Consider the following 13,184-nt stretch of genomic DNA (forward strand, 5'->3'; position numbering starts at 1 on the left):
AATCTAGGAAGAGATTAGAGCTGGCAAATATTCCTGTAGCACTGCATCATTTTGAGTGTACCACACCTTTAATTAAGAAACCCATTATAAAGTTAATTTCGACCTTTTTTTATTTATTTGATAAAAGTTGGACACTTTTCAAAGACTTTTCAACGTCTTTTGCACGTGGTTGTAACTTTCAGTTCAGGTGGTTAGGGGAAATTTTTATGCTGTCTTGCTTTTAACAATGCGTGACGCAACGATCGCCTCTTGTTTCAGGGTAGTGAAGACATCAAGCATAAAAGGCGTTGCTGTTACATCAGCGACATTTTTTTAATACGTTTCCGTCCAAAAACGCTGTTTTTTTTATAATGAATGTTGCAGCCTTGGTTAGACACGCCCAGATTACTAAGAGGTGGGCGTGGAATGCTTCCCGGTAGATAAGAACCCACGCGGTCCTCAAGCGACATTCACTAATCGCAGGAGGAAATTTGTATGCAGTTGCCTTAATTTTAGAAAGGTCTCCTGCCACGTTGCTGCTAGTTTTCAGACACGTTTTCCTTCGTTAAGTTTTAGGGGAAGTTTAAACGCGCGTCATGGCCTCGACGGTAGACATGATAGAGAGCAGCAAGGAATCCAACGGTGAGGCTCACCTCGACGAGCCCATGCCCAACGGGCTGGACAGCCCCAAGAAGAGCACCCCGGAGACGTTGTCTCAGCGCGTGCTGAGGATCGTCAAGGCCAACCTGCTGGTGATTCTCACCGTGGCCGGGGTTATCGTTGGTGTTTTTATTGGACTTGGTGTGCGTAATGTAACACTAACGAGAACCCAGGTGATTTACATCGGCTTCCCAGGTGAGATTCTCATCCGGTTGCTGAAGATGATCATCATTCCTCTGGTGGTCTGCAGCCTGGTGTCCGGAGCGGCCAGCATCGACCCCAAAGCCCTGGGCAAACTCGGCGGCTTGGCTATGCTCTTTTTCCTGATCACCACCTTGATTGCGTCCTCGATTGGGGTCGTGATGGCTTTCATCATATCGCCGGGGTCTGTGTCCGTCAGCAAGCCGGCCTACTTGGAAGAAGACGTGCCTGCGCATAAAGAAATTATAGACTCCTTCTTAGATTTGATAAGGTAAGCGAAACCTTAACTCTTGCTCACACACAGTCGGTCTACATACTCTCAAAAAAGTCGTTAAACCTTCACATGTAATTAGTCCTGTATGTAATGACGCGCGTAGGACGCTCCAAAGATCTAATAATAGTAGCCAAGTTACACAGAGTAACCTGTTGTACGTGTAGCAGTACTTGTAAGAACCAGATCGGGCACATGTCTTCTTAGTTGTCCACTACAGCCGGACAATGCAGTGCTGTAATGCCAACAAACGGTTGCATCAGCTGTGTCCTCGCTGAGGGTTAACTCCCCGGCACAGTCCTGTTGTCCCTTCTTGGGCGCTTTATAAAAAAATGAAAAGATTTTATTTTGTGTTAGTGTTTTGGGGTTTTTTTGTTTTTTTTCCAGGACCACTAAACCCATACACTGACTTATTTGGTAATATTCCACGTCTTGTCCAGTGTGACGTTTTCACGTGGAATCAGAAGACGTGCGTGAAACTTGTCCCTAATCGCAACTGTGGTTCAAACACTTCCTGCTGGGGGCTCACTTGTACTGCTGCTACACGTGTTTTATCTTTAGTCTGACTCGCTTTACGCTTACGCTCACAGGTTTTCTGTTCGCAACTTTTGTCAAAGTTTACTTTGAAACACATAACACGGAACATGGCGCAATGCCGTTTAAACTTGTTGAACTTGTTAAGTAAAAATGACTTCCGTCTGTAGGTGCCCATGCGCCCCCACCCGCCCGATATTTTTATTTTTTAAATCAATGCGTCATGTTCACAGGGCATTCATGAAGCATGTGTCACCTCTATGGTGTGGGAGAGGGGACACCCGGAAGCATGTATGACCATTGTACACAATTGCGTCAGAAGGAAATGTTCCACGTCATCTAAATAACTATTACATGTTCCTATTGATGTTGGTCCACTGTGCACGCTTCCCCTGTACCTGCTGTGTTTTGGTCTAACACTAATTGGGGGGTGAGGGCTTTTCTTACATGTCAACAGCAATTCAGTGAAGCTTAGTTTTTCTATTTTTTGGAATTTTTTTTTTTTTTATTCTAAAGACATAACTACACAGCATGATGCAACAGCATAGTCTGAAATAAAATACAGTGTCAGTGTTTCCCACCACAGAGGTTAAAAACATGTTTAGAGTGTAAACAAGAAGACTTTGGGTTTACTGTTTGGATCTGTAATCTGAACCACGAATCACGTTAAGCTTATTTGGTTTGCCTCAAGTAGACGAGATGGAACACAGACAGTCTTAAAACACCTGTAAGAGTCTGTTTACATCCAGTCTTAGTAATGCTTGCAACTATTGCATCATTATTCCTGGATAGTTTGACTGGTCTGTTCATGGTTTGCTCAGTCTGGCGCTCGGTGAATCACGGACTTGTGCGCTATGAAAACCAGAATATTCCACTCGCCACCCACCCCTTGCATCGTGACTTACCCTTGGCAACACATCCATAAAACAGTCCTTGTGCCCTGATGGAGATTAACATTTTTACCTGACGTTAATTGGCACGTTACATAACGTGGGGTGGGAGGCAAAGACAAGAGATGATAAATATGAAACCAGGGTAATGTTTGTCTTGTATTGGACACATGCCACCGTTCCACATGCACGCACATTATCCCAATAGAAGACCCGTGCCTCTCATTAGCGTGAGCCTGGTCAGCCGGTGTCCTGGTTACCTTTGACAACAAAGGCAGCGTGGAACTTACTGGGTGGAACTGACTGAAGAGCTGTTCATTAAAGTGCAATAATGGCCTGGTCATTGTTTGCAGACGCACACTCATACGAAACAGAGCAGGGGAAAAAAAGACAACACACCACCCACACACCACTCCTACACATCCTTGTTGACATATCTTATCAGTTGCATTTTTTTTTTTTTTCCCTTTTGACCTACAAAACCTGTGGGTGATTCCGCGAAGCTAGAACATGTTTTTGTTTTTTCTTAGTAAACTTAGTTATATGAAGATCTTCTATCTTTGTCATCCTGTCCTTAGCTGTCAGGAGCTCAACAGGCCTTTGAGATGCTGGGATTCATTCCCATTCTTTAGAACCATAATCTATTTTTCAGCTTAAGTGTTTCATCCGTTTGTCCACCTTATTAAGTGCCCGAAGTTTCTGTTGTTGGGTTTGATACTAAACGTGTACCATTTTCCCAAAGCAGCTGAGGGATGGTGTAACAGGATGGTGTCAAGACGTCAGAAGATCTGAGCACAAACAATTGTCCGTTTGACATAGGAGACCCACCCGCCTAATAGGCATGTGATGGCCCATTGTTTTCATACCAACATTCCAGTTAAACAATAAAATCAAGTTTATTTACATTCAAGTCGCAAGTTCACCTCAGAGTGAACAGTTTCGAAGGAGCATGGCATCCACATGTGGACTTGATTAGGATAAGGCTGAAAAAACGAAACATTGTGTTCTTTTTGTTTTAAATTTAATTAGCGCTGCGGTTTGTACCTGTGCCAAGAATAAGTAAACACAGCGGAGAACAAGGAAGTGGAAGTGTACGAGTGAGCCACGCTTGTACTCGGGATTGCCATCTCTGTGCAAATGTAGTGTACGTGTACCTATAGTCAGGAGTCCTGCCTCCCATTAATACTATACAAGGATGTGATGGCATGTGAATTCTAACAATGCTTGAAGTCTGGATTCTCTTTAGATTCTACACACAGATTATTATGCTGATCACTTTTGTGCTGATGAAACATTAAATATTTAAGCCTCTTTCCTCTCGTCATCTTACTACACTCAGACTATGCCAATCCATTTGAATATCCAAATGGTGTGAAAGCTTAGCAGCCGTTTAGTCCCCTTTCACGGCTGTTTGTGACGCAGCCGGTTTTCTAGTTCTGCCACGTCATGCAGTCACATGATCCTTAAGCTTGAAGCATTGCAGCGCCAGTGGAAGTGACTGAATGACGGGAAAGCGGTTGAGGAGTTAATGCCTTATTACTCTAGATCTGTTGCAGACAGCTGAGCACAGGGGTAACGGGTGCACTTTGGGTTTTTCGTGTGTTCTTGGGAAATTTAATACACAGCTGTACCTACTCTGTGGAAGCCAGTGTGTATGCATGCACTCGTTAGCAGGTGATGGATAAGGTCACGGCAACACGGGGGGGGGGGGGACGACCGAGATTAACAGTTAAATTCTCTGAGCTGTTTTTTACATGGCGAGCCTTGGACTCCTCTCTGTTTGAGCTGTCACTGATCATTTGAAGAGATAGCATTTGTGCTTTCTATGTCACAGGATCAGTAGCAGTATTGCTCTATAGTTAGCTGAAACTCAGTAATGAGTCACAGCAGGTCAGCCTGTAGTTTTTAAATTAAATTTCCAAGCAGCACATGTGACATTACTCAGTGTTACTATTCTGTGCTTTTTAAAAAATAAGTAAAATGTATTTTGAGAACAAACCCAAACAACCAAACCTGTTTTCTGCACTTTAGTTCCCAAACCTGTCATTTCTCTGCTCTCTATCACAACCAGTAATCCATTTCACACTGAGCACAAGAATTTGAATGTGTTGTATTTTTTTTTTTTTATCCACAGAAACATCTTTCCCTCCAACCTTGTGTCTGCTGCTTTTCAGTCTGTAAGTGTTGGATTTGAATTTTTTGGGTTGTTGTGGGTTTTTTTTTTTTTTTTTTTTTTTTTTTTTTTTTTTTTTTAAACATAGTCATTCCACTGAATTGTGTAACAGAACTATGACGATAAGCTGATTGTGTGCTAATTAGTCTACTAAACTAGCAATTTCTTGCCTCCTGTACAGTATGCGACCTCCTATAAGCTGATGAAAAAGAATGGCACAGATGGAATCACCAATTTCACGGTGGAGAATGTGAGCAGAGTGACTGGCTGGAAAATGAACTATAAATACACTCAAACTACCTGACTGTATTTTTAAACTGAGGGCTGAATAAATGTGTTTTCTTACTCAGTGTTTTGTTTTTAACATGTGTGCTTTTCAGGTGCCTTTTGGAACAGACCAGGATGGCATGAATATTCTTGGTCTCGTAGTGTTTGCCATCGTGTTTGGGGTGGCTTTGCGGAAGCTGGGAGAGGAAGGAGAGATCCTGATCAAGTTCTTTAACGCCTTCAATGAGGCCACCATGGTGCTGGTGTCCTGGATCATGTGGTAAGGACACCTGGATGCTTTTTGGGTTGGGGAAGGAATAAAAGAACAAAATGTTCACGTGTGAAGAGCAAAATATTCAACTACAGCAAAGTGTTTTTTAAAGAGGACCAAGCTGCTGTTTTGAACCTGCTATTTGAATGAATAGAAGCGTCTGCATCCTGCCACTACTGTGCATGTGCAGTTGCATAACATTGTGGCTTTATTAAAGGCTTGATTCGCAGTGTCGACAAGATCCCCGTCTCTCCTAACATTAGAGCACTCAACAATATCTTTGCTAATTATTTTTATGGATGCAGTACACCAAGACAAAATATTAAAGTTTTGCTACATTTCTGGCTTGAGTTGTGTATTTAATGGACAGATATGAGAGGAATATTGTTGTTGTTTTGTTTTTTTTTATCTTTAAGTGTGCTCTGTATCAGAAACTTAAACTACATCACTGTCTCGTCTCTTCCCTTGCAGGTATGCCCCAATCGGTATCATGTTCCTTGTAGCTGGGAAGATTGTGGAAATGGAAGATGTTGCAAGCCTGTTTGCCAGTTTGGGAAAATATATAGCCTGCTGCCTCATTGGACATGCTATCCATGGAGCACTTGTGTTGCCAGGCATCTACTTTATCATTACAAGGAAGAACCCTTACACCTTCCTCTGGGGGATATTCACGGCTCTAGCCACAGCCTTTGGAACAAGCTCCAGGTAATAAACGTTACTCTCAGGTTGTTAAATACTGAATGACTTAGATTTCTGTCTTCTAAAGCAACAGTGTATCTCTACATCCTTTCTCCACGCTCACGGCCATCGTTTCTTGCTTCTTAGCTCTGCCGCGCTGCCTCTCATGATAAAGTGCGTGGAGGAAAAGAACGGCGTATCCAAGCACATCAGCCGCTTCATCCTGCCCATTGGAGCGACGGTCAACATGGACGGTGCGGCTCTCTTTCAGTGCGTGGCCGCAGTTTTCATTGCACAGCTGAACCACGTTTCCCTTAACTTCATCCAAGTCATTACCATCCTGTAAGTCCCAAAGCCACCAAAACACACCTTTAGTTAGACAGTGACATGTAATACTAAATCAATTGTACCACTGGCTTACTTATCAAACAGTTACCTAATAATAGAGGCGATTTCACAGTGTCTTTTATAATCATGACAATAGATTTGTGTCTAACTGCTACTGTCCATGCTTTCTGTACTTTAGTGTTACAGCTACAGCATCCAGCGTTGGAGCAGCGGGAATTCCTTCAGGCGGTGTTCTGACTTTAGCTATTATCCTGGAGGCAATAGGACTCCCCACCAGCGACATCTCTCTTATCCTGGCTGTTGACTGGCTTGTGTGAGTATACAAACTTTGGACGATGTTGACCGTGATGCCCTAGATTTACAATAATGTAGGGCACACAGCTAGCTGTAAATACCCTGAGATTAAAATGGCGTGCCATCTGTTTTGTCTTCCTTCAGTGATCGTACCTGCACGGTGCTCAATGTGGAAGGTGACGCTTTCGGCGCGGGGATCTTGCAGTTCTTTGTGGACAGAGATGCCAAACGAAACGGAGCAGAGCTGAGCGAGGTCCGGCTGGAGGCCGCCCCCGAGAGCTCGCCGCTCATTAGTAAACGAAGCGATGCTCAGAAATCAGGGTCTGGTGAAAAAGAGTCAAGTATGTAATGTGACTGATGACATTTTCAAGGACTCCTGGCTCAGTTCTGATACTTGTTTGATATTGTGGGGGGAGAAAAAGAAAACTGAGCATCAAGCCCCTCATTTCCGTTGTCTGCTCTGAAGAAAAGAGTATAGAGAGAGACTAGACAATGTCTCTGACTTCAACACTTTTCTGGAGGGGTAGCTGAAAACACACATGGGGCGCATTTAGCGACCTTTTCAAGATTTTTTTTTTTTAATTTTTCATTGTGGGTGAGATTGTATTGTACACTAGACTGGCTGCTTTAACTCCAGTCTGATGTTGCACTCGAGAGTGTGTGTGTGTGTGTGTGTGTGTGTGTGTGTGTGTGTGTGTGTGTGTGTGTGTGTGTGTGTGTGTGTGTGTGTGTGTTACTAGAGAGTAAAAAATCTGATTGGTGAGTAAGTTTGTCATGTGACCAGTGCATCCACCCACAAAAGCTGGACCAATGAACTTCTACACGTAATAGGCGGAGCTTAAGTTACATGAATGCACTGGTCTGTCACTAACGTTTTGCCCCATTTCATTTGTATTATTGAACCTGCGTCTTAGTAAATTACCGGCAAACACTCCACGGGACAACGGAGAAAGCCTCTGACTTTATAAGTAGAGGACCTCCATACTGTTCACTGCACCCACTGTGTAATTATTGGAAGTTGTCAACTTTAAACATGTTTTGGCTACTTTCATGCAGAATTCATCCAGTGATGTTTTAAACTGCAAGTACTTCGTATTTGAGTTTAAGTGCATTCTTTATACTCTGCATGGAAGTAGCAGGGTTTTTTAGTCTTTTAGTGTGTTTACGGTTATTATGTGAAATGACCTTCTCACAGTGAGGGGATGAAAAGGCAATAAATCTGTCCTAGAGCCTCAGTTCGTCTTCTGAAACACACCAAATGAAAACACGTCCTCAGTAATCACCCAAAGTTGAATGAAGGCCTCTTTGCTCATGGACCTGCAATATGTAATAAAATGGGCGCATGTGGAGAAAAATGCTGCAATCACCAACACATCCTCAGGTTTTGACTTTGGCTACAAGACTTTCCTCTGCGTGCGCCTTAAAATACTCCAGGACCAAAAGTTAAATAGACTCTGCAACAGAATTCTAGTCACACTCTTTGGTCTGCTTTGCTCTTGTGCAGGTACAAGTGGTTTAACACACACTATGCAACAGTGACTGTTTGATGTTATATGTCATATATGAGCAACTAACTTCCTTACACTACAAGGATGTCTCTATTTTATGAGAATGAGAGGTGTACACACCTAAATAACTTTGGTAAAGGGAGAATCTCATAATCTGTCTTGGCTATCATGGGTGTAAATGTGGAGTAATAGCCGGGTGGCCTCCACCCAACCAAGAATTTCTGGAAGGCATTTGTAAATTTATTTCTTTAAGCTCCAAAGACATTTGTAGTATTTAATTTTGTAAATGCTAGTAATTCCAAACTTTATTTTTCCAGATTCAACTTTTGGCAAGTTGTTGGATTTGGATATTTTTATTTATCAGTCTCTTCTATTTGGTGTGAGCTACAGTTTTAAATATATTTTATGAGATGCTTCTTTAAAAAAAAAGTTTATATCAGTGGGGTAGACTTTAAGGCTCTGGAGAGAAGTTGTTAGATCATCGATACTAAAGAGATACTGTCTGGGGTTGGGGTATGGTGATGTATCCAAGAGAGCAATGCAAGTCCGGCTGGCCGGGAACTGAACCTCTTCCCTAATAAACGCTTGGCTATTGAAGTACCCAGACACTTTTTAAATGGATGAAAGTAATATAGCACAATAGTATATCTTTTGCATCCATATCAATTGTTAATTAACATCTTATATAGACATGAGTTGGGCAAATACTGTTAAATCCAAAACCAGATATTTTTTAAGCCTGCTTTCTTAGCCTTCTCATTACATTAGCTTTACAGAATTTCACATGACAATCATTTAACTGCAACCTTGAGGTCTTAGCATTTCTTATGTCATAAGAAAATTCTTTTTTTTTTTTTTCTGTTCCTTTTGTGGTGCAAGATTACTTCCTGAACTCTTCCATTATGTGGCTTGATCATGGTTTTGTTTGTTTAAAGTGGACTATGGTTGTAAAATAACTTATTGTCTGAATGTACTGTCAGCAACCTTTCAGCAATAAATGGTTTTTTTTTATACATATAAATAAGAGGATGTGGCTTTTTGTGGACAAACCCTGTTTTTAACTCTTACTGCAGAGACTAATCAGAAGCACACAGTAATACAAATCAGAAAAGACACAAAATACTTTGTCTTTATGTTTAGAGACTGTAAAGCAATGCAGCCTCCCACTGATACATAAGCCTGGGCACATTAACCAGGCCATATATGAATACTAGAAGCAAAAAAACAATATAAACACACCTCTAGGGACACAATATGTAGAGCAACAACATGGGAGAGGCTTGATTGTAATGCTAGTTTGCATGACACGTTGGGTTTGTGATGAACACCTGAGCCGTGTTCCTGTAGAGTTGTATTCCTGCCTACACTCCACCCCTTTGGTCGTCACAACAACAGCACTTGGCGTTAATTAGTTGTGTTGCGCCATCTAGTGGTAACAGCTATTTACAAAATACATGAAACTTATTCTTTTATTGTAGAAGTACATGAAATCATTTGACACCCTAGTACATTAGATACAGGAAAAACTACAGGAATCATGTGGCAACCAGGGGAACTGAGTAGAATACTGAATTTCCTTTTCATAATATTTATAAATATGTAATTATTTACTTGAATTCTAAGGCATGGTAGAGCAATCGTCCATAACAGCATGAATAACACAGGTGTGCTTCTCATTTCATTAGATGGAAGTCTGCTCAGCTGCAGTTACCAGCTGGCTCTACCACAAACTAACATTCACTCATAAACTGAGACGTGCAAAACAAGGCAACAGAGTTCAAAAATCATAAAATACCTGTTAGGCTAAAGCCACTTATTTAACACACATACGTCTGTATAATACCTTAAATCCTGCTTAAGATAAAATACATTTTAGTTTTTAAAAAATCGTTTTTTTTTTCAATTATCTACCTTTTTTTTAAATTTTTTTTTATTACAGCAGTAGTAGTTCAATGTTTCTGTACAACACATACACACCACAGCCTTATGTCAGTACACTAGTGTATGGATTTAAACTTTTCAAGTGTGCCTTTCAAACAAAACGCTACCGCTCAGGCAAATAAATAACGTGTGTTCAACATTAGACTTTACATCCGAACCACAGGAAGAACAATCTAAGCATGCAATACACAGTCTTCTGATACACATGTGGTGAAGGTAACAGTAAATGCAGTCGTTTTGGCACCATATTAAATCTCTTTTTCACACATGACCTCCAGAAAATGTTGAGATGATTAGATGTGGATGTCACACAGACAAGAGGTACTCGACCATTTACGGTCAGATAAGAATGTCGGACATTTGTGCTCTCACGTGAATCTCAGTTTGGTAATGTCTCAAAGCATTCAGGGCTGCAGTGCACGTGTGTAAAAGGCTTTACTTTCCATTATCTTTCACAGACAATTATTTGAGGCAAGATTTTCTTTGTATGTATGTAAACCTAAATGGGTCTGTAGCCCTCCGGTATGACTCATAATTTGCTTCTGTCCAGTCTCTTTTTTGCAGGGTTGGGATACTGGGGGTTCTCAATCGCCCCCTCTCCAAATTTAAGTTCCAAAAAGGCTCTGTGGTTGTTAGGGCCATAGGCAGTGATGCCAGCAAAAGGCATGGGTACCAGTGGCTGCAGGAAGTGTTCTGGGAACTCGACATCTTGTTTATGTTCAGTCCACGTATCTTTGGTCATGACGCCATTACGTGGATAGAACGGCCACAGGTCAACGTGCAGGTGGTTAGCCTCACTGTACTGGACCCTGTAAAAGTCTCCTTCCACCGCACGCTCCCACACATAGCCATTAGCATCCACCAGAGAGCCCGAGTCCAGGTTCTTTAAATGATCGCAGTTGGGTACATCCTCCAGATAGATACCAAGGTCTACATCATAGTCCCATGGGATGATATCTTGATGGCGTACGGCGCCCAACAGAGTACCTCCCTCTAGCCAGTAGCGCACACCTGAGCGCTCCAAGATATTGACGACATACTTGGTGGTTTCCCTGAGTGCTCGCAGACAGCAGGGAGGTGTCCAGCGGTCCAGATAAAGATAGTCTGGAGTGTCATCCTGCACAGTGCCAAAGCAGCGTGGTGTCTCTTTGCTGCAGCCGTACCACTGTTCCCTCCCATCAGGCAGCAGAAGACGCTTCAGACCGAAGCTCCTCATTAGCTTCCCCGTGGCCTCCTTTAGTCGAGTGTCAGCCTTCCACTGGTTGTGAGCAGAGCTGAAGAGAGGCCGATGGTTTGCAGAGAAACAGGGGCCTTCCAGGAGTTTGACCTTCCAGCCTCTCAAAGAAGTCTGGATGAAGAGTGAAGAGAAGAGAGGCCTTCCAAGAGGGACAGAGAGGTTAAAAAGATCCTCAGTCCGAATGAGTACGACTGCATCTCCCTGTAAAGCTGTACATACACTCCCACTGCTCCCTGATGCAGCTGTTGAATAGATAGCTGTCCACTCTCTGAGGTTCACCCGCAAGTGGAGACACTGCACAGCAGATCGAGCCAATACGGGTGCAGCTACTAACCTCACAGGCCCTCCACCCTCTCCTTCCAACTCTCTAATTAACCTCTCAATAGCCCTTGGTTGCTCCAGCTCCACTCCATCAGGCACTAGCAGCACAAACTCTGTTTGCACGTGAAACTCAGGCCTGTGAGCTTGTGGTGGTTGGTCTGGGCTGGGGGAGAGGATAAGAAGCCGAGCACCCTCCGGAAGCACCAGTGGAGGGTACGGTGATGTGTCAGCTACAGCCAGGAATGGAAGCTCTGGCCTCTGGTGAAGGAAGGAATTAGCCACATCCCCAACATAGTTTTCAAAATGTTCAAATTCCCGAAGTAGAACAGTTACACGTGGGCCTCGACTGTGTCCCTCCACTCCAACCACTCCAGGCTCACCTCCAGCTCCTGCAAGTAACCCTCCGAGACCAGAGGCTGGTAGGGCAGCCCTTCTTGTGCCCCTGCCAAGTTCTTTCCTCTTCTCCATCATTTGCTGCTGGGCTCGGGACACATAATAGAGAATGAGGAGGTTGAGGATGATGGCAATAGTTAACAAGCCCTGACAGAAACTGATCCGCATGGCAACTAATATTTCCTTTGCAGTTTATTTCAGGAGAATAACTTAAGTTTGAATCAAGAAATCCAGTGGCTGGTCTCGGACCCCCATCAGTGTAACAGAGAGTCGCATACAACCTGTAAATGACAGAAAAATGTTGTGCTTTGGTTCCAATACCACAGGCTTACGTATAAGTATAATGTATTGATCTGCATATGAACATCACAATTTGCACACAGGATATTTAATTTAAACAAAGTAGTCAGTGAATGACCCAAGCCATAATCACATTCTTGTGGAACTAGGACATGATTGTTCCATGACAGGTTCTAGTTGCATTAGAAATTAATGAAAATAGGATAGTAGCAACTCACCTTCATCTGAATGTATCGGTTTTATTTCATATAAGACAATCGTTTGTAGGGCCATAATATCATTCAGAAGTTAAAAGAGGCTTTACCAACGTTAAGCCAATTATGCCCGTTATGCTCGCTATATGTGGATTTCATGATGATCTTTTTGAGCTGGTAGCGTAGTAGCTACCGAGGTTGAATCGGCAGCAGCAAACACAGATATTAACTTGAGTTTAGCTCATATTTGTACGGCTGTGGAAGAAATAGTCTCCAATATTTTTTGGAAGAAACTCACACCTAATGATCAAAAGAATATATCAAAAGCGCAAGGCTTAACACAATCCCAAACAAGAAACCCAGCTGCACGACTTTAGCATTAAGCTATCACATTGTTGCCCGCAGCAACAGGACAACTTCCGGTTGAAATCCTTCAGAATAAAGCTATTGTAGGGGGTGTCCAAATCTGGACCAATCTATGAATCTATTTAATGAAAGGCACATATTTTACGCAATAACCGCTTCAGAGTTATCCCAGTTACCTGGCGTCTATACCTAATCTCTTACGTTTTAAAAGAATAGAAAAGCATATTGCTATAATATAAAATATGAGATATAACTGCAAATGTTATTGCAGAGGTTATAAGGATATAAGCAATACAAAAAAATATAACTATAAATATAAAGATGATATGGGGAAAAACTATAATTCACGTTAACATGT

At 42.4% G+C, this 13,184-nt stretch overlaps 2 protein-coding genes across 2 annotated transcripts; one reads left to right on the top strand and one right to left on the bottom strand.

Annotated features, from left to right (window-relative positions):
- Nucleotides 1–397: 397 nt before the first annotated feature.
- On the top strand, nt 398–7,269 carry slc1a5 (solute carrier family 1 member 5). Its single transcript, XM_026192014.1, has 8 exons — nt 398–1,111; nt 4,670–4,712; nt 4,890–4,958; nt 5,089–5,255; nt 5,718–5,951; nt 6,072–6,266; nt 6,451–6,585; nt 6,711–7,269. Exons 1-8 carry the CDS (start codon nt 576–578, stop codon nt 6,913–6,915), a joined length of 1,584 nt encoding a protein of 527 aa, XP_026047799.1. The 5' UTR covers nt 398–575; the 3' UTR covers nt 6,916–7,269.
- A 2,260-nt stretch (nt 7,270–9,529) lies between these two features.
- On the bottom strand, nt 9,530–12,898 carry fkrp (fukutin related protein). The gene is made up of 2 exons (XM_026192013.1): nt 12,485–12,898; nt 9,530–12,247 (listed from the first exon to the last, which is right to left on the bottom strand). The coding sequence occupies exon 2, from the start codon at nt 12,132–12,134 to the stop codon at nt 10,545–10,547; it is 1,590 nt and encodes a 529-aa protein (XP_026047798.1). The 5' UTR covers nt 12,135–12,247; nt 12,485–12,898; the 3' UTR covers nt 9,530–10,544.
- Nucleotides 12,899–13,184: the final 286 nt, after the last annotated feature.

This window comes from Astatotilapia calliptera, chromosome 14 (genome assembly GCF_900246225.1).
Source record: "Astatotilapia calliptera chromosome 14, fAstCal1.2, whole genome shotgun sequence".
Taxonomy (NCBI): Eukaryota; Metazoa; Chordata; class Actinopteri; order Cichliformes; family Cichlidae; genus Astatotilapia; species Astatotilapia calliptera.

Excerpts from the sequence above, each read along its gene's own strand:
- slc1a5 (XM_026192014.1), top strand. The coding sequence starts at position 576 with ATGGCCTCGACGGTAGACATGATAGAGAGCAGCAAGGAATCCAACGGT. Across the intron at positions 1,112-4,669 it reads TCCTTCTTAGATTTGATAAG|AAACATCTTTCCCTCCAACC; the intron begins GTAAGCGAAACC and ends TTTTATCCACAG. Across the intron at positions 5,256-5,717 it reads CTGGTGTCCTGGATCATGTG|GTATGCCCCAATCGGTATCA; the intron begins GTAAGGACACCT and ends CTTCCCTTGCAG.
- fkrp (XM_026192013.1), bottom strand. The coding sequence starts at position 12,134 with ATGCGGATCAGTTTCTGTCAGGGCTTGTTAACTATTGCCATCATCCTC.